The sequence below is a fragment of the Carcharodon carcharias genome, chromosome 14, assembly GCF_017639515.1.
Source record: "Carcharodon carcharias isolate sCarCar2 chromosome 14, sCarCar2.pri, whole genome shotgun sequence".
Classification (NCBI taxonomy): domain Eukaryota; kingdom Metazoa; phylum Chordata; class Chondrichthyes; order Lamniformes; family Lamnidae; genus Carcharodon; species Carcharodon carcharias.
The window spans coordinates 137,114,999-137,141,752 of record NC_054480.1 but is presented as its reverse complement, the minus strand read 5'-3'; the positions used below and the strand labels follow the sequence as shown (position 1 = coordinate 137,141,752).

At 42.6% G+C, this 26,754-nt stretch overlaps 1 protein-coding gene across 11 annotated transcripts in view; it reads left to right on the top strand.

Moving 5' to 3' along the window:
- The window catches only part of LOC121287469 (transducin-like enhancer protein 1), a 163,492-nt gene that overhangs the window by 70,711 nt on the left and 66,027 nt on the right, over positions 1 to 26,754 (top strand). For 9 of the 11 annotated variants that reach the window (XM_041205380.1, XM_041205386.1, XM_041205379.1 and 6 more), the window contains 4 exons: positions 10,831 to 10,893; positions 12,399 to 12,503; positions 21,352 to 21,550; positions 24,462 to 24,478. In XM_041205380.1, the coding sequence (XP_041061314.1) occupies positions 10,831 to 10,893; positions 12,399 to 12,503; positions 21,352 to 21,550; positions 24,462 to 24,478 (384 nt within the window). The remainder of the gene's footprint in view (positions 1 to 10,830; positions 10,894 to 12,398; positions 12,504 to 21,351; positions 21,551 to 24,461; positions 24,479 to 26,754) is intronic. The other 2 variants (XM_041205383.1, XM_041205389.1) reach the window with 1 other exon arrangement.

Genomic DNA, 26,754 nt, shown 5'->3' with positions numbered 1-26,754 from the left:
CTATGTCATCCTCCTCTCTTTCTCTGCCTTACGCCTTGCCCTCACCACCCCCCCCCCCCCCCCCCACCCCCCCCCACCCCACCCCCACTGAGAACAGCTGCTTCAGGATATTACTAATAATGTATTGAATCATGACATGTAGATTTTGTGCAGCTGATGATGCAATACTATAAAACAGTCCATCTCGAAGCAACTGTAATGTTTTTCCAGGGTTTCCTAATCTGTCACAGAGCAGGAGTAGGCCATTCAAGATCTCGATCCTTTTCTGTCTTTCGGTTAGACCCTGGCTGATCTTTTATTTCAACTCCATTTAGCTGGCTTGGTTCCATAACCCATCAACACCATTGGCTATCAAGAGTTCATCCATTGATCCCCAGCCTCTGCTGTCATTTGGAGGATAGAGTTCAATAGTTTCATTGTGCTTTGTGTGAAGTGGTCCCTGGCATCATCACTTCCCAGTCACGGGATTGAAACATGTAGGTTGCTCTCTTGAGATCCAGAGGCAAATCGAGATTAAAAAGTTTACAGATGATGGAATAACTATTTATATGGAACCTTTTCATTCTAGCTCTCTGACCACAACCCTGGATAGACAAATTAGCTCACAAATTTGAGCAACGGATTAAGCAAGGCATTTCACGCTGCCACCATGTAGTGCCTAGGTGAATGGTAATTGCCACTAACAGGATGCTGTCGTCAATTGAAAAAGATGATCTGCGTAAAATGGTGGCGTGGAGCCGATCGCGGGTGACGATCAGCTCCGTGACTGGTCCCACCGAGTCAGCCTGCCCGCCGCCTGAAAAAATCAGGCCAGAAACAAGTCCCATTGGCCCAGCTGATAAATGCATTGTGCTGGGTGGTGTGAACTGCAAGGACAGAGAAGTCCCGTGCTCAAACCTTGGTTTAGGTTCAAATTAGCAAATCGCAGCTGAGCAGGGCTTGGAGATGCTGTGATTGTATCTGGTCACTGTTTAGCAATCCTTGAACTTGTCTGTGGGAACATGGTTTGTTTGAGGCCGAGATCGAATTTAAAAAAAGTTGTCAGACGTTAAGTTGTTCTAACTCCTGCTGGGTAAGCCCATGAGTGCAAAATGACCACTTGGTTGAGGTGCTAGAGGGCTGCAGGCCCTATCATGCTGTGGCTCACTGTAGGGATTAAAGGAAGGAAAATGCTACACTGTTGAAGTTTGGGATTGCTGAGTTTGATGTATTTATTTTGTGCCGTATAAGTAGTAAGATGCATTCACTGTGATATGGTCAAGGAGAGGATAGCCAGTAAGACCAGCTACAGGACATTAAGAGGAAGAATTTTTAGAGGCTTAGGCTTGAATTAGGCAGGGATGGAGTGGGTTCCCGGCCTAGCTAGGATGGTGCCAGAGCCCTAATTCTGGAAGTCCAGCCCTCTAACCCAGAAATCACCATTTCACCAGGTCAAAGTACAGCTACCTTCAAACAGACACAATTTTCGTTAATGGGATGTTCAAAACACGACTTGTGGGCTTTACATTTTTCAGGCAAAAGTCTAAACTTACTGGAGTTATTTGGGGAGGTCCAGGACCCTTTTGGAGAGGCAAGGGACCATTTTGGACAGTTTCAGTGACATCTTTGGGAGAGGTCAGGTGCCCTTTGGGATTGTTAAACGTAGATATGAATGTGCATAAAAAGTGGATAAACTCATTGGAACTGTCAGGGTATTTAAATCTCCCCTTTAAATTAAAGCAAGTCTGCAGTTTAAAGAAAATCAGTGCTTGCTATTTCACTCTTGTTTGTGGACATAAGCTTGATAATTATCATTAGAATATTTGTGCTGCATGACTGATTTCACAATTTATCATTATCACAGTGAGGTGCCTGTCAGTTCAGAATTTGGTTGACAACTCCAAGTGCTTATAAAGTCTTTGAAATGGGGCAATGAATACAATGCTTATTTTTATAAGGGATCAAGCACTTGAATGCAATGCTTATTTTTATAAGAGATTAAGTAGTTGAAGAAATTCAAGTCTGGTGAATGGGTTTTTATTAATGAGAGTTTTTTTTTTAAAATAGTGAAGCCATCAATCGGCACTTAGAGCTTTATTTTATTTAATCTCGCCTTTGGTCCTGAGGTCTGCCCATGATGGATACTGAGTGAGATGGAATGGAGGGTGTAAGGACAAAGAATGGTAGGTGGGAGGCAGTTGTTGGCCCCAAGTTGGCATAGGAGATATAAAAGGTCATGGAGATTGGGCAGAGGGGTATAGGTTGACACAGAAACATAGAAATTAGGAGCGGAAGTAGATCATTCGTCCCTTCAATCCTGCTACACAATTCAATATGATCATGGATAATCTCCTATCTCAATGCCTTACTACAACACACTTTCCATACCCCTTGACGCCTTTAGATTCTAGAAATCTATCTACTTCCTCCTTAAATATATTCATTGAGTTAGCCTCCACAGCCTCCAGTGGTAGAGAATTTCACAGGTTCACCACCCTTTGAGTGAAGAAGTTTCTCCTCATCTCAGTCCTAAGTAGCCTATCCCATATCCTGAGACTGTGACCTGTTGTCTGGACCCCCCCAGCCAGAGGAAACATCATTCCTGCATCCAGTCTGTCCATCTCTGTCAGAATTTTATACGTTTCAATGTGACCATTCTTCTAAACTCCTCCAGTGAATACAGGCCTAGTCGGCTCAACCTCTCCTCATACTACAATCCTGCCATCCCAGAAATCAGTCTGGTGAACCTTCGCTGCACTACCTCAATGGCAAGTATATCCTTTCTTAGGTAAGGAGACTAAAACGCACACACTACTCCAGGTGTGCTCTCACCAAGGCCGTGTAAGCTGCACTAAGACATCTATGCGTGTGTACTCAAGTTCTCTTGCAACGAAGGCCAACATATCATTTGCCTTTTTAACCGCTTGCTGCACCTGCATGCTTGCTTTCAGTGGTTGGTGTATAAGGACACCCAGGTCCCTTTGTACATCAACATTTCCCAATCTATCATCATTTAAATAATACTCTGCCATTCTGTTTTTCCTATTGAAGTCGATAGCTTCATATTTATCCACCTTATACTGCATCTGCCATGTATTTGCCTAGTCATTCAACCAGTCTAAATTGCCTTGAAGCCTCTTAATACCCTTTTCATCGCTCACACCCACCAAGTTTTGTGTCATCAGCAAACTTGGAAATATTACATTGGGTTCCCTCATCCAGATCATTGATATATGCTGTGAACAGCTGGGGCCCAAGCACTGATCCCTGCGGTACCCCACTAGTCACCGCCTGCCACTCCGAAAGAGACCCGTTTATTCCTACTCTCTGTTTCCTATCTGCTAACCAATTCACAATCCAGGCCAATATATTATCCCCAATCCCATGTGCTTTAATTTTACACAATAACCTCTCATGTGGGACTTTTCAAAAGCTTTCTGAAAATCCAGATCCACCACATCCACTGGTTCTCCCTTATCTATTTTGATAGTTAGGTCCTCAAAAAACTCCAGTAGGTTTGTCAAACATGATTTCCCTTTCATAAATCCATGTTGGCGTTGTCTAATCCCGTCGATATTTTCCCTAACACTGATGTTAGGCTAACTGGTCTGTAATTTGCTGTTTTCTCCCTCCCTTTTTTAAAGAATGTGGTTACCCTCCAATCTGCTGGGACTGTTCCAGAATCTACAGAATTTTGGAAGATGACGACCAACGTGTCCACTATTTCCATGGTTACCTCCTCTAGCACCCTGGGATGTAGATTATCGAGCCATGGAAATTTATCGGCTTTCAGTCGCATTAATTTCCCCAGCACTATTGTTTTAGTATTACTAATTTCCTTCAATTCCTCCTTCTCCCTAGACCCTTGGTCCCCTACTATTTCTGGGAAGTTTGTGTCTTCCCCTGTGAAGTAGCTGTGTAATTGCTCTGCCATTTCCTTGCTCTCCATTATAAATTTTCTTGTGTCAGACAGTAAGGGACTTACATTTGTCTTCACTAATCTTTTTCTTTCTCCATACTTATAGAAGCTTTTACAGTCCACTTTTATGTTGATTGCAAGTTTACTCTCATACTCGGTTTTTCCCCTCTTAATCAATCCCTTGGTCCTCCTTTGCTGAATTCTATACTGCTCCCAATCCTCAGGCTTGCTACTTTTTCTAGCAAATTTATATGACTCCTCTTTGGATCTAATTCTACCCTTAATTTCTTTTGTTAGCCATGGTTGGACCCTTTTTCCTGTTGTCTTTTTGCACCAGAAAGGGATGTATAACTGTCGCAACGCATACATTCGTTCCTTAAATATTAGTCATGGGTCTATCCAGCATTGTGCCTTTTAATGAAGTTCCCCAATATATCTTAGCCAACTCACGCCTCATTCCTTTATAGTTTCCTTTAAGATTTAGGAGTCTTTTCTTCTCCGCTGATGCTGCCAGACCTGCTGAGTTTTTCCAGGTAATTCTGTTTTTGTTTTGGATTTCCAGCATCCGCAGTTTTTTGTTTTTTGTTTTTACTTCACTTTCCATCCTAATGGGGAATTCTATCATGTTTTGGTCCCTGTTCCATACCAGACACTGCACAACAAGATTACTAATTAACCCTTTCTCATTGCACAATGCCAATCTAGGATAGCTTGTTCCCTAGTTGGTTCCTCTACATACTGGTCTAAAAAAGCACCTCGTACACACTTCAGGAATTTATCCTCAGTACTATTGCTAATTTGGTTTGCCCAGTCCATATGTAGATTAAAGTCCACCTTGATTACTGTAGCACCCTTGTTACATGCATCTCTAATTTCCTATTTGATGCCACCCCCTACCTTATCACTACTGTTTGGAGGCCTAAAGGCAACTCCCACTAATGTTTTCTACCCCTTGTTGCCTCTTAGTTCCACCCAGACTGATTCTAGATATTCTGAGCCAATATTCTCTCACAACCACACTGATTTCATCCTTGACTAACAATGCCATGCCACCTCCTTTTCTGTTTTGCCTGTTTGTCCTAAATATCGTGTTCCCTTGGATATTCAGTTCTCAGCCTTGGTCACCCTGCAGCCATGTCTCCTTAGTGGCAATCATATCATACCCGTTTACATCTATTTGGAGGGTATGGGACTGTGAGAGTGGGTGGAGGGGCATGGGTTGGCATTGAGGGTATGAAGGGCCTTGAGGGGGGGTGAGTAGAGGGGCATAGGTTGGCATGGAACATATGAGGGGCTATTGGGGGTGGATGAATTTCATCCACCCCCAATAAGCATAAGGAGGCATAAGGTGCTTGGGCAGGGCATGGGAAGTGTGTTCTGTGGGCTCAAGGGCTGTTTTTCTATTTTTTCTTAAGTTTCACGGCATCAATATGGGCATTTCACACCGGACAGCCCCTGTGACTGCCTCTGAACTCTCTTTTGGAGGTAGTGGGCCCTACCCCTCTTAGACTCACACCGCCACCCACCCCTACCTCCCAAGGAAAAAAATTAGAACGTCCAGGACGCTTTTTCTCCCGAGTCAGGAGAAAGTTCTGCTACTGAGTGTTTCCCCCACACCTCTTTGTAGAAGTTGAACAGACAACCCCAATCACTAACTTGCTCTCAGTTGAGAGAGTAACACATGTACAGATGGCCCAAGAATATTCATATCATTGCATGTTGCACTTGAGTAGATGGAACTCGTTTTGTAGGATTCTTTCCCATTTTATTTTTTGCAGATAGTCCAGGGTCTCGGCATGACCGTGATATTTTAGCTGCTAATCAGTTTCAGGCCATCACTCAATCCCTGTCTGTGGGAAAACCAAGCAGGTGCTTTAAATTTCTCAGGTCTGTTAGATATTCGCAAAGAGTCCAGGCTTTACAACAAAATACCTGACCTTTTTCTCGGCTTGTTTTCCTGCTGAAACTGTCACTCAATAGTTGGTGATGTTGCTCAGGATGGGTTGGCAGTCGCATTGGTGCTACCTGTGAATGACCCGGTGTGAAAATTGGAAAGGACTGTACAGCCGCTGAGAGAATTTGGAAGTTTGTTTCCATGGAGGTTTGTTCTTTAATTGATTGTGTTGCTGACGGCCGATTTTTGATTTGTCCTTTTTTATTATTTTGAACCCTATGGATGACGCTTTAATTCCTGCTAGCGCTAGATTTCCTGAATTGTACGTTCCTTTACCTGTTCAGCTGTGATTTTGTTACTGTTTTTTATCGAACTTGAGGCAGCCAGATGAGAGTGTGACAGGAGAAGGTTTACACCTGAGCCGTGATACAGTTCTGCGCATGTTGAGCTGTATGGAGGTCGTAAATAGCATCTTCTGCCACCAAGTTGTGGAGTAGTTAAATTCCTAATCTAAGTCACTGTTTAGAATAGGTATTCTGGAAGAGTGTGAATCGTAGCATCCTCTAGCTATTGTAAATTCCAAAAAACTTGAGGCGATTGAAGTTTGGAGGTTGTATGAATGTTATGGAGTCATAGAGGTCTATAGCACAGAAAAAGGCCCTTTGGCCCATCGAGTCTGCGCCAGTCAAACTAACTATTCTAATTCTAAGTACCTAACTATTCTAATCCCATTTTCCAGCACTAGGTCCATAGCCTTGTATGCTATGGCATCGCAAGTGCACATCCAAATGCTTCTTAAATGTTATGAGGGTTTCTGCCTCTACCACCCTTTCAGGCAGTGAGTTCGAGATTCCCACCACCCTCTGGATGAAAAAATTCTTCTTCACATCCCCTCTACACCTCCTGCCTCTTACCTTAAATCTCTGCACCCTGGTTATTGAGCCCTCCACCAAGGGGAAAAGTTCCTTCCTGTCTATCCTATCTACGTCCCTCATAATTTTATACACCTCAATCATGTCCCCCCCTCAATCTCCTCTGTTGGGCTCTCCTCTTAGAGGCCTAGGAATTCTCGCATCTTATCTCATTGCTGGATGTCACTAGAAATAGCTCCACTGGGAGCTTCATTGTGGGCTTATTATTGATTCTATAAGGTGTGCATGGAGGATACTTGTCTGCATTTGTCCCCTGACTGAGTAAACCCAATAACTCTTGAATTTTGTTTGTGCTTGTGAGCCATTCTGCTTTGCTCACTCATGTGATAAGTGTCATATTGACCTGTCTGCTATGAGGATTTTGTTGTGGTATGAAGCAATTTGAAAACAAAATGCAATTTTTAACAACAATCAATTTTATTTTTGTGTAAATTGCTTTAAGTACACTGTGCTGCTGTGTCATTATATGAAGTGGCATTTACTTCTCTCCTGTTTTAAATCCCAGTTGGAGTTTTAAGGTTGGAAACAATTTATTAATTTTTGAACTAATTTGAATTTATAGACCCCTGACTTAACTGGCTTTAAAAATGAAGTGGCATGATGATATGGTTGGGGATGGGAGAGTTGCACTACTCAGAACCAGGCAATGAATTGCATGTCTTTTTTTATTTGGGTAATACATTACAGCCATTTTGCACAAAGCAATGTCCGACAACCAGTGACGAGGTAAATGAACACTTACTCAGCTCTTCAGTGTTGCAGGTAAGTGGGAGACTTTTGTTGTCTGGGGACAGAGGGAGAACTGCATGTTGTTCTTCAAAGAGCGCCTGAGCTCTTTGACATTCGTGATTATGAACAGGCACACATTTAGTGCTGGATTTAACTGCTCATCAGATGAACAGCACCTCTGACAATGCAGCACTCCCTAGTGCTGGCCTAGATTGTGTGGCAAACCCTTGTAAGTTGGGCTTGAAAATGTAACCTTCTGACCGAAGCAACAGTGCAGCCGCTGAGCTAAACTGCCATGAAGCCACATAAGGTTTTGTCACCATCTTCTCCTGCATGGTTTGTTTTTGTTTTGTATAGACTCACTATGCCACTTGATGGATTAATAAATAGAAAACTGATGACACGCAGTGGTTTTACTTTATCCTTCTTTCCTTTTGGCATGTGAATTGAAGCTGTTTTGGAAACTTGCGTGGAATTAGATTCCAGCTCCTGAGTAAAGTTTGCCAGGCGAGATGCTTAACTAACGAAATCTCAAAGTCCTTTCCCTCGGTAAAGATCAAATGGGTGCAAGCGTTATTGGGGGCTATGGATTGTCCGGTAATCATAGCACGATGCTGCGTTTCTAGTAATGAAGGCACATCTTAATTTTTGTGCCACTGTCCTTGTTCGTCAAGGGCATGAAGCTTGCTGAGATTTCGTTTCAGCCTTGATGCACATGGCTGGCACAGAAGTGACCTACTTTCAATAAAAATGCAGTGCTCCTGTTGCTGTCGAGAGTTAAATTAAAATTATTCAAGACTAACGAGGGTTTTGTATGTTTGAAGCTGGCTGAACGCACTCGAGGTGCTATCATAGGCTTCAGCACCTCCGAGATAAAGAGGATGGGGGGGGTTGGGGGGGGGGTGGTGGTGGTTGCTGGGCATCGCCGTGATGCCACCCATGGTTAAGAAGTCTGCCAGCACTTGCTTTCTAAGCTTGTGAAAGAAGAATGGCTGAGGCAATCTAAGCCAACTGGAACCATAACCTAGAATGGCACTGAGGGAAGCAGTTTTGACATTTTTTGCTGGGGCTCAGACATTACTTTGGATTACTACATCTCTGTTTCTGTTTGTTCGGTTTCAGTTTTCAGCTCACCCGATCAGCATTTTTTTTTTTAAAAAAAGTATCACGTAAGCGGTTGTCACGAGCTATTAAGAGTTAATCTATATTCTGCCAGCTCTTGAAATTCAGTAGGTAGCAAGAATTTAATGGGGGTATACATACCTCAGAAAGTGCTCTGTGACTGCTTGATTTGCCCCTCTGTAGTGCGTAGTGTGTTAGCACTGAGCTTGAGCCTGCTGTTTAATTACCACTCGCCTCCCTGTAGACTGCACAGTGTGAGATTGCCTACTGCCCTGGAGTCTGTTAGGTACTGGCACAGGGGAGGGCCATCTTTGTATAGACCTGCTGACAGTCTGTTTACAATAGAGAATACAGCACGTTCAAAGTGTGTTTACTGTGTATGCGTGAGAGATTCTTTTTCAGCTATTGCTTTCTGCGGGTACCCGACCACTTATTTTTGTGATTTATTAAATCTGAGCTTGTTATTTGATTTCTTGTGTTTTATTTTTTCTTTTTGTGTGTGTGTGTGTGTGATGGAAGCAGACTGTGTGGGAAAATCTTTCTTATTTTAAGAGCTTATTTTGGCTACATATGCTCTGTAAGACTTTTTATTTGCCCCCGTTTCTCTTCCAGTGTAAGTCACATTAAGTTGCATCACTTTTATCTTCCCTGCTTTGTGCGTGCTTGATGAGTTTGTCAGCCTGACTGGTTCTGCGGCTGAAATATTCTGGAGTATGTACACTGTCTCCTAGGTCTGTCTCGGTCTCCTGTACCTTTCATTCACCCTTCAGCACTGAATCCTAATTAAAAACTGGAGCCTCCAATGTTGTCAGGGTTTGAATCCCCTTTTGTCTGTCTTATTTTAAAAGAATGGTTCATCCTAAATATAGATCTACCTTTTTAAGCTGGGAGGAATGGAAACATTGCTGGTAGTAGCTCCTCTGATTTGGTCACAATACATATGGGTTTAAAACCACCTACCTTTACAGTCATGCCCTCTATACAATGTTTCAAGGACTGCTGGCCAATTTTGGTCTCCTAAAAGGTATACTTGAGGGAGGAACGTGGGCCCACAATTTGATTTATACTGCAACTCGCTTAGTTAAATAAAGGGCTGAATATTATGGGGTGCACAGACAGCTGCCCCCACACATCCCCTCTGCGCACCACCACCCCCCCCACCCCCCGCCCCCCACACCCCCCACCCCACCCCACCCCACCACCCCAACCACACGGAAGCAAAGCCAGCGTGGAGCCGGCTCGCTTATGCCAACCTGCCCCGCAGCCATAATGCGCTGCAGGTTGGCGAAACAAGGGCCACGCGGACTTCCGACCTGCACTTGGGAGGAAATCCCGCCCTCAGGAGCTGGCCAGCCAATTGGATTGGCTGGCAGCTCCATCAGACCCGGCAGCGCCAAAAATGAATAGTGGGCGCAGCCGGGACTGCAAGACTGGAGGGGGGGGAGGAGGAGGAGGAAGAAGGCCCAGGGATCCCCGGAAACTGGTAAGTCCGGGGCCTTGGGCAGGAAGAGTTCAGCAGGTCGAGGGGGCATGGAATTTGATTTAAGGCTGCCGGCAGAAAGGAAGAAAAGGCATGTTCAATCTTGCGGGGGATGGGAGCACTCCCGATTGGCAAAGGGCAGTCCCAAAGATGGAATGCCCCTCCCAAAAGATCGGGCTGCTCACGTCAAATGTTTTATGGCCTGGGCAGTGTATTATCAGGGCCAATTGGCTTGATAGTGAGCTCAATTGACTCTTGATTTATCTATTTAATTATGGCGGTGCGGGCTGCCGAGTTTGGCGCCCACCCTCCCCCCACCCCACCTCCCCCCCAATTTTCCTGGTATTGTGGGGGTGAGCTTGAGGGTGGGTGGAAAGGTGGTGGGATAGGCACCTGCCCTATTTTACCCTTTCCCTTGCCGGAAACACACCTGGCGGGGGGCATGCAAAATGCAGGCCCAAGGTGCTAAAGTGCATTTACTCTCAAAAGTGCCTAAGGGAGCTACCAAATATGTTAATTAGCGATGGGTTCCCAATTCCAGCACAGTGTAAGTTGTTGGATCACACACTAAACTGGCTAATAGACAGCCTTCAAGGTATTTCTTTTATGCAAGATGTGTCATAAAAAGCAAGTCATGAATATAAAGTATGTTTGCTGGCTCTTTGGAACAAAGCCAAATCCTGGACACCCATTTACTGCGTTAACTATATGAATTCACATTTGCAGCTCTGTTTTTAGAATATCTTTGTTTAAAACCCAATCCTTTTCTTCCTAGACGGAAATTGCAAAGAGACTGAATGTGATCTGTGCCCAGCTCCTCCCTTACTTATCACAGGAAGTAAGTGTGACTTTTAACAGATGTAAAATGTATTAAGTTTTTTCGAAGTAAGTCTTTTAAGTGCATCACTTTTTTTAAATGGCTGGTTAAGTTCAAGCTTGTTCTCACTTTCCCTTGTTTGTGTTTAATATTGTTTATAGAATAGATAAATTCTGTTCACCCCCAAAAGCAATAGACATGTGAAAGAAAGATAGATTTGCTTTTACATAATGCCTTTCATGAATAGACGATGTCTCAAAGCCCTTTAGAGCCACCAGAGTATTTCTGAAGCATAGTCACTGTTCCAGTGTAAGAAACACAGTGGCTAACCTACTCTCAGCAATTTCCTGCAAGCAGTGATAATGATCAGATAAATAACTGTTTTTGTGTGTTGATTGACGGATAAATATTGGCCAGGACACCGGGGATAAATCTGCTGCCCTTTGAGAGCGAGGTACCATAGGAGGTTCTGAAGGGGCTTGGATAGGGTGGATGCTGAATGATTGATTCCGCTGGTTGGGGCATCGTAAAACACAAGGGCACACAGTCTCAGGATAAGTGGTCGATCATTTACACTGAGGTTAAGAGAAATTACTTCACTCAAAGGGCTGTGAATCTTTGGAATTCTCTAGCCTAGAGGGTTGCGGATGCTCCATCGTTGAATACATTTAAGGCTGGGATAGACAGATCTTTGGTCTCCTGGGGAGTCAAGGGGCATGGGGAGCAGGTGGGAAAATGTTGAAGCTCAAGATCAACAATGATCGAACTGAATGGCAAAACAGGCTCAACAAGCCATATGGTCTACTGCTGTTCCCGTTCCTTGTGTCTTGTGTTTCTACACCTACCTGAGAGAGCAAACAGGACACTGGTTTAACATCTTGTCTGAAAAACAGCAATTCCGACAGGGCAGCACTCCCTCAGTACTGCACTGGAGCGTCAGCCTAGATTTTTGTGCTCAAGTCCTGGCGTGGGACTTGAACTCAGAATCCTGTGACTCAAAAAGTCATATGTTATGACAATATGTTAGTAAAAAGTGTAAAGTTTCAAATAGAGTTCCTGGGCCAAATTGTCAAGGGATAAAGGGGTGCCTGAGGTTATAACTCTCATCTCCATATATTTGTGACCAAAAGTTTTGGACCCTCCTGTATGTTTTGATAGTTCTGCATTAGTAGAATACAACAGAAATAAAGAAAAGAACCGTGATCATGCTCTTGGGTAAAAAAAAAAGCAGCTTACATTTATATGGTGCGGTTCACAACCTTGAGACATCTCAAAGTACTCCTCAGCCAATAAGATGTTTCTGTAGTCGTCATGTAGCATAATTGGCATTATGTTTGAAATAATAGGACATGGAGTCCCCAAGAGGGTGTCAATTTGATAAGCTATGTTGTGGTAATGTCCATTCTCTGTGCTATTGGTCATTTGAAGGTGATTTAATCCTGTTACTAGACTTTGGATGCAGGTATTGAATGGGTTTATCCTATCCAACTTTACCAGACTTACTTTTTTTTTTGGTATTTTTCCAGCATCAACAACAGGTAATCCAGACCATAGAACGTGCAAAGCAGGTGACCATGGGTGAATTAAATGCTGCCATTGGTGTCCGAGGACTTCCCATTCTACCACCCCCAGTATGTATTTCTATTAACAAGATTTATTCCAATGGACTTACTTAACTTGGGCATTATAGACTTTGCGTAAGTGTCATCTCTTACATGACACCCTGTCCCCCTCTGACTCCCACACAAGAAAGGAAATCATGGTAAACCATCCCTCGCCCTCCTGCTCGGAAGGAGGTGATGATGTATACACAGGAGATGATGGTGTGAACACACCACCACCACCGCCCTCAGCACCCCTAGAAAGGAGTTGATGGCAAGACTCTCCAGAGATAATGGTGAGACGGAATAATCTCATATAGTTGGACCATGATGATAGATCTGCTTTTAAAAAAGAATCTCCATGCAGTCAGATACTATTTTATCTGAACATTTTAGGAACATCTCTATCCAAACAAATAAAAAGCTGAGAACACTGCTTGGGTATTACTTACAAACGCTTTGCTGCATTTAGTATTGTTTGGTACAGAGCCAACATAGAAAGATGAAAGAGTGCCCGGGCTATACAGGGAGATCCAGCAGTTTTGGGTAGCTAGATTATTGTGGTTTATGTGCAACAGAACGTGCTTTGCAAAGGGTTAATTTATTGCACTCTAGTAAAAGTTAAAGTTGCTTCCCCACTTGGTTTGGTGGGAATCTTGATGTTTCATGGCTCCTATTAATGCAATTTTAACAAGAAAATCTCCATGTAAATGATGAGACTATAGATTTTTTATGTTAAGTTTAATGACCATGCAGTACTACTAGCTCCTGATGTGTTTTCCACATACAGCTGGCATCAATGTCAAAATAAGCTGGATTTTCTAAGCCAAGCAGCTGAGAAGACGGGTTTCTTTGTTTTTTACTTTACTAGATCTCCCCAGCATCTGGTCTCAACGAGTCTGGTCAGTAGCACACTCGATCGTTGTAGGCTGCAGGGACTTGCTTATCTGGAACAGATGGCAACAGCAAACTTCTAAATATATAAAGCAGCCCCGATTCCTCTATACTCTGGGGGGCTGGAGGTGGGGATTAGGGTTGGGGGGGGCTGACAACTGAATTGAAGAGTTATCCATCCTCATTATTGATGTACTCAAAGTTCATAATTTTAAAAAACCTTACAAGGAAAGAGTGAGAATTTTTGGAAAGAGGTACTGAGGCCTAACAAGCCTGTTCTTTCATTGATTAACTCCACAACCCCTTAAAATTGACCTATTTGACAAAGCTTTTGATTACCTCCATCTAATATCATCATCTTTAGCTTGGTGTCACTTTTACCTGTAAGGTGCCTTGGGGCACTTTTCTATGTTAATATCGCAATGGGTGTAAGTTGCTGTTGGCCCCGACTGTTTTCACTGCCCAGAAACACACGTGCTTGTCTTTTGAACATATTCACACTCCGCTTCTGTGACCACACTTGCTGTTCAATCTTTCGGTAAAGCGTCAACCGAAATGTCTGGAACCTCCACTTTGTGAAGCGATCCTGTTTTTCATCCTGCCTGTTTGTGCTTGTGGGTTGTTCCTGGAGGCAAGCCTTGCACTGTGTCCATGTGCTGCTTCCTAAGATGGTTCATGGGCTTGGTGAGGCAAATGGAAGTGAAGTTCTGAAATGGCCTTTCTCTGTGATTTGTTTGTAAGTAAGGTTTGGGGTACAGGTTAGAAGTTACATTGACAGATGGTTATGCTTCAGTTGCCAGGGAAGAGTGGTAACTCATATATAACAGTTAATATAGTATAATACACATAACATATAGTATAATGCACATAATGTATGGAATTTGTAACACTGTGCCAGCAGAGAGAGAGAGAGAGAGGGGGAAGCATTGTCAATGCCTTATGGTCAGTAAGATTCTCTGCAAACACTGGCTGGGACTTGATTGAGGGACTGCAAAAGCCCATGGATAGTTCCTAGCTGGACAACATATCTGGTGCAGTCCCTCTCTGAATAGTGATGATGCATGGAGAACTGGGAACAAGGAGGCAAATTCCAGTCTCTTCCTCCCTCCACCTCCAGTGATACAAATCATGTCCATTCCTTTTTGTCAGAAACACTTTAGCAAATAACTGTTGAAACAATGTAATAAATTATTGGAAAGAAAATACTTTTTTTAAAAAAAAAAGCTTCTGCTTAACTAGCTATTTTTAATCCTTTAGATTAAGTTGATGCATTTGAATATATCAACATTAAATTAAAAATTATAATAGAAATATTTCTCACATTTTAAATTGTTCTAATTTTTTTAAGTCGCGCTTTAGTTTCAGAGAACATAAATTAATTGAGCAATGCAATATTAATCACTGCTTTTAATATTTTAACTGTCTATTTTTGTTAATGTTCTATTATTCATGATGGTGCTACCTAGGAGGATTCTGGTGTGGAGGATGTGGGGCTGTTGGGGCAATGGATTGATTGGCTGGTTTATTGTTGATTCAAATGCTGGAAAACTGCTCGAAAATGTCCAAAATTTACATTTTAGGAGGAGCGTACTCTCAAACCATCTCCCCTCCAGAAAATAAACATTGTGCCTTATTCACTTGGATCCCTCTTCAGCCCTTCAATATACTAATGCTTTTTTTTGCCTCTTCCAACACACAACTAAGAGTGTTTTATTAGAAGCTGTAGAGTGGACCAACGAGTGCTGATAGAGTTTAGGATTCGCAAGCTTGGATTTCTGCTTGTTTTTATTTACTTCCAAAAAATCTAAGGGGAGGGGCTGGGGTGGAAATCAGTTTTCATGGAGCTATCCAATTAAACGGGGCTGAATTTGCATCCTGGGTCTTTTTCACCCTTTTAAGCTTTTGGTGTTTGGAATTCGCTCTGTGTTGCTTCTGTTTTCATGTCTCTGCATTTCTTCCTCCCAGGTAGAAGGAAGTAGAACATACGAAAGGAATGCTTACTCTTCTTTTAAATTTCTAAATGCTGCACAGCATGAAATGGCTTCTAATAGGCCAATTGGTGGGATATATAATTCTGTTTTCCCATCCTCCTGGTTGTCTGTCACTTTCAAATTCATGATCTCAGCTAGATTGTTGCTGGGAGATGGTGAGAGATGCCTCTGCTGTTGACTAGTAGACAAAAACTTTTGATGGTCTCTTGTCCTGCAAGAAGTCCTAGGAGCAAGTAGGTCATCCTCAACCCACAGTTGACGTATGGCCCAGTAAGTAATGTGGGGAGGGGTAGGGAAGAAACAGTTTTGCACCCTTCCCAAAAATAAACCGCACTTTGTAGTTTGCGGTGCTTTTAAATTACAAAATATGCAAAACCTTCCTGTGTGCAACAGCCGAAGCGATGTCTGCTAACGTCTTGCAAGTGGTGTGGGAGTTTACCATGTGCATGCAGCTTATTGTGGTGACATGAATGTGGTCATTTTAAATTGTTCTGAGTGAAATAGTCAGGACTATGGTAACCATTGGGATAGCATTCATGATTGTGAGCTGGGTGGTAATTTGTTGAGATGGGCGGTGAGGCTGATGGTGGTGGTAACTTGCAGCCCCATTTTCAAGGATTCTTCTCTGACCATTTTGTTTTGCTTTTAATTTGCATGGCAGTTGCCACTTGTGGTTATATTGTATCTACAAAAAGCATTCTATATCTCCGTAACTCGCTGCTTTTGGGTTTTGGTCTCCAACGTGCCCGAAGAGCAGATGTTTGGTGGGTGAGGCCTGTTTCTGATGGTTCAAGCCATTTCATTTTGCATACTTCCTTTTCATTCTACATTAAAATGTGCCACTCCCCTATTTCACAAATTGAAACTTCTTTAGAGGTTCCTGGGGGGGTCCCGCTGCTCAACTCCTCAGCTCGTAGGAAGTGCACCAAAAGACTTGACAATCAGATGAATTCCTTCCAAGTTGCTGATGTGCTGCTCTTGAGTCTGTCAGAGATATGCCCACTAAAGATGTATGTACATTTTTGAGTTGTGGTGGGAAATAAATTTGCTTTAAAATAGTGCCTCCGTGATTGGTGAGGGAGAGAGGTACGTGATTGAATAATTGTGGCACAGAGGGTTTGATGGGGTTGTCATGTTCTGATAGTCCCAGTAGCATTAAGACAAGAGTGAGTTTTGACTTGATAATATAATCTTGAGGGCAATTTTCTGCTTTCTGCTTCCTATTAATCTCCCTCTTGGTCTCATTACAGTAATACTGCATTTTTACTTGTATTGTCTTTCCATGACTATACTTTCATCAATAAAAATATGAAGAACAAGCAGGGACTTCCTTCGATCCATTCTTTTATTTGATGCAATGTAATCATATATGAGATTGCTCTTTCCTAATACATCCTCTGGTGTTTCCTGTAATACTATGACCTCCTGTATAATACTTGGTCTTTTAATTACCTCAGTAATCTGAAACCACAGTAGTCTAACTGACTAATTTTCTTCATTAATCTCTGCTAAACAGCGATGAGGTTTGATTTTTGGCCATCATTTTCTCTCTGCTAAGGCACTGCAGTGATATCCGTTGGAGAGAATGACAGTGATTTGCTTAAGATGGTGGAGGATGGAGGTAGTGGGAACTGGACCCTCTTTTTCTCTCCCGTGCTCTCTCTCTCTCTCTCTCTCTTGGAAGATACACATGCGTGGCATTTCTTGACTCGTTTCGTTTTGTTCCCAGTAAGCTTGCTTCCCTGCTCAGGCATTCTGGGTTATACTTATTAAAGAAGATGGATTGATTGCAAAGAGTGGGAGGTTTGTGATTCTGATCCAAGCACTGCTTAGCAAACAGACAACCCTGGGAATCCATGATGCCGATTTCTCCCAGATGGCTACACAGAGTGTCGCTTTAAATGGCCTTTAAAATACTTAGCCCTGTGAATTTTGTGTCATGTTATTCTATCGGGGGTGGGGGGAAAAACAGGGAAGTGGGAGTTGGATAGTTCTTTCAAAGAGTTGGCACAGGCAGAATAGACTGACTGATGGAATTTTGGCGGGAGGCCGGTGGGATTTTCCAGTCCCGCTGAAGTTAACAGACTTTTGAACGGCTTTCCGCATTTTGTGTCCCCATCCCCGCCCCAACGTAGAAACATAAGAACTGGAGTAGGTCATTCAGCCCTTTTGAGCCTTCTCTGCCATTCAGTATGATCATGGCTGATCCTCTATCTCAACGCCATTTTCCTGCTCTCTCCCCATACCTCTTGACACCTTTTAGAGTCCAGAAATCTATCCATTCCCTTCTTAAATATATTCAGTGACTTGGCCGCCACACCTCCTGTGATAGAGAATTCCACAGGTTCACCACCCTCTGAGTGAAGAGGTTTCTCCTCATCTCAGTCCTAAATGGCCTACCCCATTTCCTGAGACTGTGACCCCTTGCTCAGGGCCGTAAAGTTCCACCCCTTCTTTGCTGCGTGGTTTCATCGATGGTTTGAAGAGGCAAAGGAACTTCACGGAAAGTTTTTATAAAGCTATGCATCCAACAGGGGAGGCGGTGGTGTCATGGACTGGTAATCCAGAGACCCCGGTTCGAATCCCATCACAGCAGATGGTGGAATTTGAATTCAATAAATATCTGAAATTAATAGTCGAATAATGACCATGAAACCATTGTTGATTGTCATAAAAACTCATCTGGTTCATTAATGTCCTTTAGGGAAGGAAATCTGGCCTTCATGTGACTCCAGACTCACAGAAATATCATTGACTCTTAAAAATGCCCTCTGAACAAGGGCAATTAGGGATAGGCAACAAATCATGGCCTTGCCAGCAATGCCCACACCCCACGAATGAATATATAAAAAAAAACTCTGTAAAAGTTGAATTTCCTGCACCTTTGGTTAAGATCCTTTTGTATTTCTTTTGTTTTTCAGTCCCTAGCCCGACCTTTCATTCTGAATTAACATCACAGATGGCAGAAAAACCTTTTTGTGACCTAGATGCAATCGAACAGTTTGCATACTTGTCTTTGGACAGGAATCTATCTGTCATGTTGTTGTGCCAACTTTTCCTTTTTTGTGGTCTCATTTTGGTTGTCGGTGAGCCTGCTCCTGCACTTGGAAGAAGAGGACCAAAAAAACCCAATGGCTATACTGGAGGCTGGGGGAAGGGTAATCTTGAGGGAGGAACATGGAAGGTCATGTGTCAGGAGGGGGATGGGTTTTCATGGTTGCATAAAATTCATTTACATGGTTGGAGTGTGTACAATGCATGCTCTATCCATTGATACTCCAAAGTTGCTACTGATGTCATAAGATCTTAATTTGCATTGGCTAATGAGGGTCCCAACTGTTCTTGCCCTGAGTCACCTCTCTAGGACCCTGGGAACTGAGGTAGGTCATTTAGCCCAACAAGTCTGTCCTGCCGTTCAATTTGATCATGGCTGATCTATATTTTCATACCCATTTCCTAACAAAAATTTATCAGACTCACTTCTGAAATTTTCCATTGACCGCACCTCCTCCCCCAACTTCAGCAATGCTTTGTGGGAGGTATTTCCAGGCTTTCTCTAGCCCTTGTGTGAGGATGCTTTTCCTCACATTATTCCAGGCTGATGTAACTCTAATTTTAAGGTAATTATCCTGACTGGAATCCCTCACCAGAGGAAAATGGTTCCCCTCTCTCTACCCTAAGAACTTCAATTAGATCATCCCTTAATATTCTGTACTCCAGGGAATACAATTGTAAAAGCCTGGAGACCTGTCTTCCATTTACCATGCTTGCACACCATCTTTTGAGTCTCTGCAAATTCTGCTGCTTAACCTACTTGGGACATTTTACTATGTTAAAATTGCTATAGAATTTTAAGTTGTTATGCTACTTTTGACAACTGTGAATGTTACATTAATGGTCTTTCAAAATACAGCCTTTTTAATTTGTTGATGCATACTTTGTAATCACTTAGACTAAACATTGTTTGTGTGAATCCCTTCCTCATGAGGCTCTTAATGCAATATTCAAAATTTCATATAGGTTTTAAAAATTGATTCTCACTTTGTTTAAAAAGAAATCTGTTCATTGTGCCATGTGAGGATGTGTCTTCAGATTTCCATCTTAGCATTTGCAGTGGTAAATGCTTGAATTAAGGACCAAGTTTCTACTATTCACATTTGTAAGGCTTTCCCAAACTTGCTCCATCCCAGGAAAGTCACATGAAGCAGAGAATCCGTTTTCAAACCCATCCTCTTAATATTACTAATGTTTTCTTTTTCCAGCCTCGATCAAAGCTCGCTAAAAATGTAGCAGATATATTGGTGGTCTGTTTTTTCTGACTGATCTTTGACCCATTATTCAATTCAATCCCATTGATGCCAATGTCAAGAGTTCCATTTCAACTTCCTTCCTGTGTTTACTGCTAGTTTGGCCTTTGCTGTTGAATAACCAGGACTTAAATCAAAATCATTTGCTAAACCTGTGTGTAGAGGCTGTGATGGGTTTCGCTTTGTGTGATATGAAGTCATTTGATCTGTGCTAGGTATCGCATATTACACAGGGGAGTGCTGGAAGATCAAAATCTATTGCACTGATGCAAGAAGATAAGCAAGAAAAACATAGCAGAATCAGATAGTCATTCCTTATTTCTTTTGTGGACAGATGCCGAAGTTTGGGATTAAAAGCATTTCCTTTTCTGAATGACTCTGAAACAGAATGTTGTAGTAACTGGTAAACGGTTAGCTTGAGGCCACAAGACTTGACCCAAATACGTCTTTACATGCATATTTCCTTTGCCGCTCTAGTTCAGCTGAGTTGTCCTTATAATTGTTTTCTGGCCTACCAAATGTCGTTGGATTTCTCGCCCCCGCCCTTTTCTGAAGCTTGTTTCCACTTTGTATGGTTTCAAACATCTGGATACCATCCATCATCTTGAGAGAGGGTTGATGACAGCTGCTTCAGCACCAAGGCTGCTATAAGTAAGGGGACCGTATATAGGAGAAAAGAATGGCGTCTAAAAGCCTCGGGCTAGTGAGGTCTCATTTTAAATGGGCTTCCTAAAAATAATTAAGTGCAGACTTTAGCCCACTAGGCGACTGACATGGGTCAAAATAACAAAAATTTGAAATCCATTGAACTATGAATCCATGTGTAATCCAAGCATAGATTCCAATGTACCAACCAAATCATTCCCTTTCTCACCATCTCTCTCCCTCTCTCTCTCTCCCTTACTGAATTAATGCTTTAAAAAACTTTAATCAGACATGTTAATCAGACTTCTCTTCAGTGTTCAGCGTGTTGGATATGGTCTATTTAACTTCACTTAAAAGTTACCGCATGTGTTCTAAGTTCTTAAGGGACCATATTAAGAAAACAGACCAAAAATGTTTGCCTAAAGTGTGAGGAATGGCCTCTTTTGAACAATGTATTAATGTCCGTCTTGAAGAAGCCAGCAGGTTTTTTAACTCTGGGTAGCACAAGCAAATTGGAAGCCCCTAGCTTAAGCTGTCTGCGTTAATTAGGTTAATTTTGCATTCATGATTTTAAAGCTTGGATAATTTACTGTGGCATATTCCTAAAATATATAAAATCCAAGCATGACAGCCAAGGCAGTCCTGTATTGACTAGTGATGTTGTGGTAAGTGCAAAACCTTTTTTTTCCTTGTGCGGCTGAAGACCAAAAAATGGGAATTGAAACCACTTCCCCAAATGGTTAGGCTACAGGGACCTCTTCATTGGGGCAGATGTCTTATTATTTGATGTCTCCTCTGCTGATAAAATGCTGCTCTTGCTCAAATAAAGAAATAATGACCTTATGAGACTGCAGTGTTGGATTCTATATGATATAAATTCCAAATATTTTTGAGAGCATGTTTTATTGCGTGTTGCTGTAGGGTGGTGGGGGGGAGGTGTTGAAGGCTTGATTATGTGTGTAAGTTAGGTACAAATGTGCTGAGGAATTTGATTTCTAATCAGTTTTTTCAAATTTTCCTGCTTCCTCCCTTTTGGAACAGCACCACTTCCAACCCCAACAGCTGTCTCATCATGCTTCTCCATTCCCACTCACCCTTCACCCATCAGGACTGCAGCTTCCTGCCATGTCTTCAATCGGTGCCAGCTCAGGTCTCCTGGCGCTCTCCAATGCACTGGCAGCTCACCCCCCATTTGCACTTAAAGAAGACAAGAACCATCAAGATCCGGAGCATCGACGAGGTAAAGCAATCCATGCTTTTTTTTAAAACCTGTTCTCTAACTGCTGGGAGCGTTTAAAACTACTTCCCAGGCGGGAATTTTGACATGATACCTGCGCTCTATCCTTCCTGTTTTGGTGCACTGTTAAACAGCATCACAAGGAATTCCTCCAGTCCTTTCAATTGTCGCTGTAATTATGCCAGCTGTAACCTCGGATAAACTGCAGAGGAGACCTTCCCACTGATTCTCTGCCAAAGATACTGCAGGTGATTGGGAGAAAAACCCAAGCCTGAAGCTTCACTGACTTTTACGAGAATGCAGTTGAAAGTAGATTTGGGCTCCCCCCAGCGTCTGTGGGTTTACACAGTGAGTAGCTGATAAAATTTGCAGAAAATGTCTCCCAACCACAAGAGCCCTTAAACCCCCCTCCTCCTACAAGTGGCACGAAGTTTCTCAAAATAACTCCTTGGACACATTTCCCTGGAGGGGGTTGACTTACATAATAATGTTTGAGGCCTAAGTCGCCTACTTCATTTTGGACTTGGTTAGCAAACATCCCATTGCAAAAGAGCCAATTGCTAAGTACGGTTTGATTATAGAAAAGCATATTTTGGAAAGAAGAACAGGGAACATGTGATTCTGAAGGGGCTTGACAGAGTAGATGTTGATGTTTCCCCTCAGTTTGGTAGTGGAGGGGTAGGTGAAATCAAGAACTAGGGGATGAGGTTTCCAGATATGATGTGGACATTGCTGGCAAGGCCAGCATTTGCTGCCCATCCCTAATTGCCCTTGAACTGAGTGGCTTTCTTCGGCCATTTCAGAGAGCAATTCAGAGCCAATCACAGAGGGAGATAGGGAGGAACTTATTCTTTCAGAGGGTTGTTAGTGTTTGGACTTCTCTCCCACAGCGAGCAGTAGAAGCTGGGCCAATGAATATATTCAAGGCTGAGTTAGACAGATTTTTGATTGACAAGGGAGTCAAGCGTCTAGGGAGACAGGCAGGAAAGTGCAGTTAAGGCCACATCACATCAGCCATGATATTACTGAATGGCAGAGCAGGCTTGAGGAGCCGAATGGCCTACTCCTCCTATTTTATCTCTTCTTAAAGAAATGTGCGTCAAATTGCGCGGTTTTAAATGGAGTTGAGGAGCAGAGGGATCTTGGCTTGTGAATAAATAGGTCGTAAGAGTTGGCAGAACAAGTAGGTCAAACCATAGACATAAAATACAAAGCAAGGAGGTCATTTCCACCCTATAAGACCTAAGGCTAAAGTTGCAGCTTTTTGTACCACATGATAAAAGTGTAAAAGCAACAGAAAATGGTACAGTACAGATTCACCTAAGATGCTACTGGGGATGAGGGATTGCTGTTATGAAAAGAAATGTGAGAATTTGGGACTTTTACCACTACATCTGTAATTAAGGAGTGACTGAATTGAGCCTTCAAGGTGATGGAAGGGTTCTAATGAGATAAATAGTGATTGATTTTTTTTTCCCACTGACCATGAGAGGGCACAAATTTAAAGATTAAGTGTGACGTTAAAACAAAATTCTTGACACGGAAGGATGGTTAGAATGTTGCATTCTCTGCAATATATTTTTTAAAAATTCATTCTTGGGATACAACTGGCTGGCTTGTTAGGCTAATTCAGAGGGCAGTTAAAAGTCAACCATGTGCTGTGTGTCTGGAAACAAACATAGGCCAGACCAGGTAAGGAAGGCAGATTTCCTTCACTGAAGGACATTAGTGATGTCCCAAATGGGTTTTGACAACAATCAGTATTTTCATGGTGATTATTATGAATGAGATTAGCGATTTGTTAATTCATTGAGTTTAAATTCCCCCCATCGCCATGAGATTTGAACCTGTATCTCCAGAGCATTAGTTCCAGCCTCTGGATTATTAGTCCAGTAACATTACCATTGTGATATCATTTTGGTTTATTTTTAAAAAGTGATTTAGGCAATTAGAAAAGGAGTGTTAAACAGGTTTGGGGAACAAGCAAAAGAGTGGGCTTAGACTGTTTTCATTATGTAGAGGTAATGATTTGATGGGCTCAATGGCCTAATTCTATGCTGCAGCATCTTACAATTAGGCTCAATGAGGAGGAAGAAAATAGGCTGGATGGGTGAGGGAGAATTACAACATTTATAAACAGAAAAACTCAGTGAGATGGTATTCACGTTGGCCCCATTGAACACAATCCTATAATTACTTTGCTGTTGACGATCATTTGCAAGTGATTTCAAAAAAAATAATGAAAGGTAATATGATTATACACTTATTAGAGGAAAGACTGATTTCCCTTCTTGCACTTGGGATCATTGAAGAAAGATGAGAGGAAATCAACTTGTACAATTCGAAGTGGGGAATTTCTGAATTACACCAAATTAAATGACAGAGTAAACACTGAATATTACTTTAGGCTCAGGTTCAGTGGGCATTATTTACATTGAGGAAAAATGACTTTAGTTGAAAGGTTAATTCAAGGTTTAGAATAATTTGTGAGACGTGATGGTGGATTAAGGATGCTGTGTGAAGTGAGAGGGTGCGGGTATCTGTGTAGGGACTCTGTCAATGAGGGCATCGACCGGCTTTGAAATTGGCAGGTTGGTGCATTCATTGAGATGCCAAGCAGAGAGGTTTTGTGTGAGGTGTGTTTGTGTGCTGCCATCACAAGGCACAATATTACCTCAAGAATGCTTTATAAAAAAAAATCAACTGGATGTTGCAGTGGGAAATGGCATACAAGAGGGGTTGACCTTTTGAAGGTCTGAATTGGACTGGTTCAGTGTTTGACATTTCCTCTGTTGTAGTTGTGAAGCAAAGTGAATGGATTGTGTTTTATATGACACATGCTGAAGGGCAAATGACTAACTTGGTTTTTGTTTCTCTTGTTCCTTATGGTCTGGTGTACTTCCAACCGAGTCAGACAGAGACCAAGGCTCAGTAAGTAGTGACATTTTGCTGCTATCCATTTTATGAAGAAAACATAGGAGGTCAAACAAAACAATTATTTCCAGAAATGCATAGTAAGGGAGTTAGTGACTCCGCTTGTTAAGTTGGAGCTATTCCAGGGTATGATGTTTGAAAAAAAACTGTGTTCAATGTGTTGAGTGCATGTACCTATGTGTGACAAATATGGGAAATAGTATCAAAATTATTTTCAGATGTTTTTTGGAGGGCGAATGTGCTCTGTGTTTGGCAAATGGCCTGGAAGGGTTGTGAAAGCTAAATCAAATGTTCAGTTAATGCTTTACAATTCCTGTTGGGCATTCATTTTATAGATCACCACAAATGCCACCCCTCAATAAGATATTGGCCCACACAACGTTTATACATACTATTTTCTGTATTGCCTTTTCCTCTGAGGCTTGGAAGTTTTAAATCTGTTTCACTAATATTCCCCTGGATATGAGGCAAGTGGAAAGATCCCCGAACAATAAACAATCTCATAAAAGGCACAACAGAATGGATTACCTTTACAGTGAATGATAGCTATACTTTTCCAACTTAACCCTGAATTCCATAAGGGCTATAAAACAGGGTTTTCCAAGCTTTGGTCTTCAGGGGTCACATAAGTCCATACTATGGAGCTTTGGGGCTCACATGATGTTTAAATCCATGTTTCCATTAACTTGCACTTTATTTCTAATGGCTTCTTCTAACAGGTCTTGGGTGCTTTGATTTAGGGTTTAGCTAGCAATGAGGCAGCATGGCTTAAAAAAAACCAGCCTTTTTCAAATACAGGGTCACAAAAACGCCAAAGAAGAAAATGTAGACACACAAATAAGACTGAATTGCTTGACCTTTTAAAGGCCAGATTGCCAGGACTCTGGGGATGATGAGAGAAAGGCAGGTTCTATAAAGGTTGCTGTACTGACTATTTATATTCAGTAAGTTACCGTCAGTCAAGTTGTGGGGCTTAGGTTGAGCAAATTCATTCTGCAAAGTTGAGGTGGGTGAAAGGCCACTTGTACATTGTTCTCAGGGGGATGCAAGAGACAGTTCCCCTGCTTTAATGAGAATCTAACCTGTCCGTATTTCTGCAGGGGATGTCAGTAGTTGACCTGTAAATATTTAAAATTGAATCCCTCAATTCATTTAGCTTCTACCCAATTCTGGATAGGACTCACTGTCTAACCTACCATTGCCTGTACATTGCCTGGGGAAAATGGGGCTAGGTGTAACTGGATAGAAATGCGTAACTTTAGTCTGCAAGTCAGCTCCATGTTTTTTAAATGATGGACTGTCTGTTTCAATCAGGTGGAATTCAAAGCTACTCACCCATCAGAACCCTACTGGTTGAGTTCAATGCTGATTTTGCGCTCTTCCATAACTTGCTGTACATTGAAGTCAGTGGAGAATAATATTGGGCAGAATGTAAAACCACTGGTCTATCTAATCCCATTGGTTTCCTGCTTGCTGGTATAGGTTAGAATTACTGCCCCTCACCCCCACACATGCGTGTAGCGTGGAACTCCTAATAAGCAGGTTGACGGCCATGCTTCCATTGCATTACCGAATTTTAGTGTTGCAGAAATTACTTCCTGGGTCTTGGCCACTTTGTAGAACTGTGGCTAGGAGTGGAAGTGGGAACATGTGCTTTGCCCAACATAGGCCGGGCTTTTCGGGCACATTCAGTGGCCTGAGCGGACAATATGGCGAGAAGGCCAAAAATCGGTTTCACAACGTCGTGAAACCAGTTTGTGATTGTCCGCTTTGCTCACCGATGGCGGGCTGCATACCCCACCATCAAACGTCAGGAACCTCATTGTAATGCATCAGCGTATCAATGAAAGGCTAGCCCGTCAGACTCATCCTCCTCAACCCCCCCCACCCCGCCCCACCATTGCTGGATCGTCCATCCACGTCGGCGTATATACGACATGCACTTGGGCTGCTCTTCGTTTGGGACTTCAAGGTTTGTTTGCCTACCTTGCTTCAGTTAGCACTCGCAGTCATCAGTGCCAGGCTTCACGGACAGCACCACATCACTTTTCGGGGGGTTCACTGGTAAGTCTCTACTTGCTGGATCAGCCATATGTGGGTGGCTTTTCAATGGATGCTGGGCAAGGTCTTGCTTAGGGAAGGAGGAGAAATGGCCTCAGGCAAGGGAAGAGGCTGCAGGACGAGAGCTGTACTGGGGAAGGAGGGTATGTGTGTGTGGGGGACACAGGTTGATCTGTCCAAGTGGCCTTAAGATGGTGAGGGCTGAGGAGTCA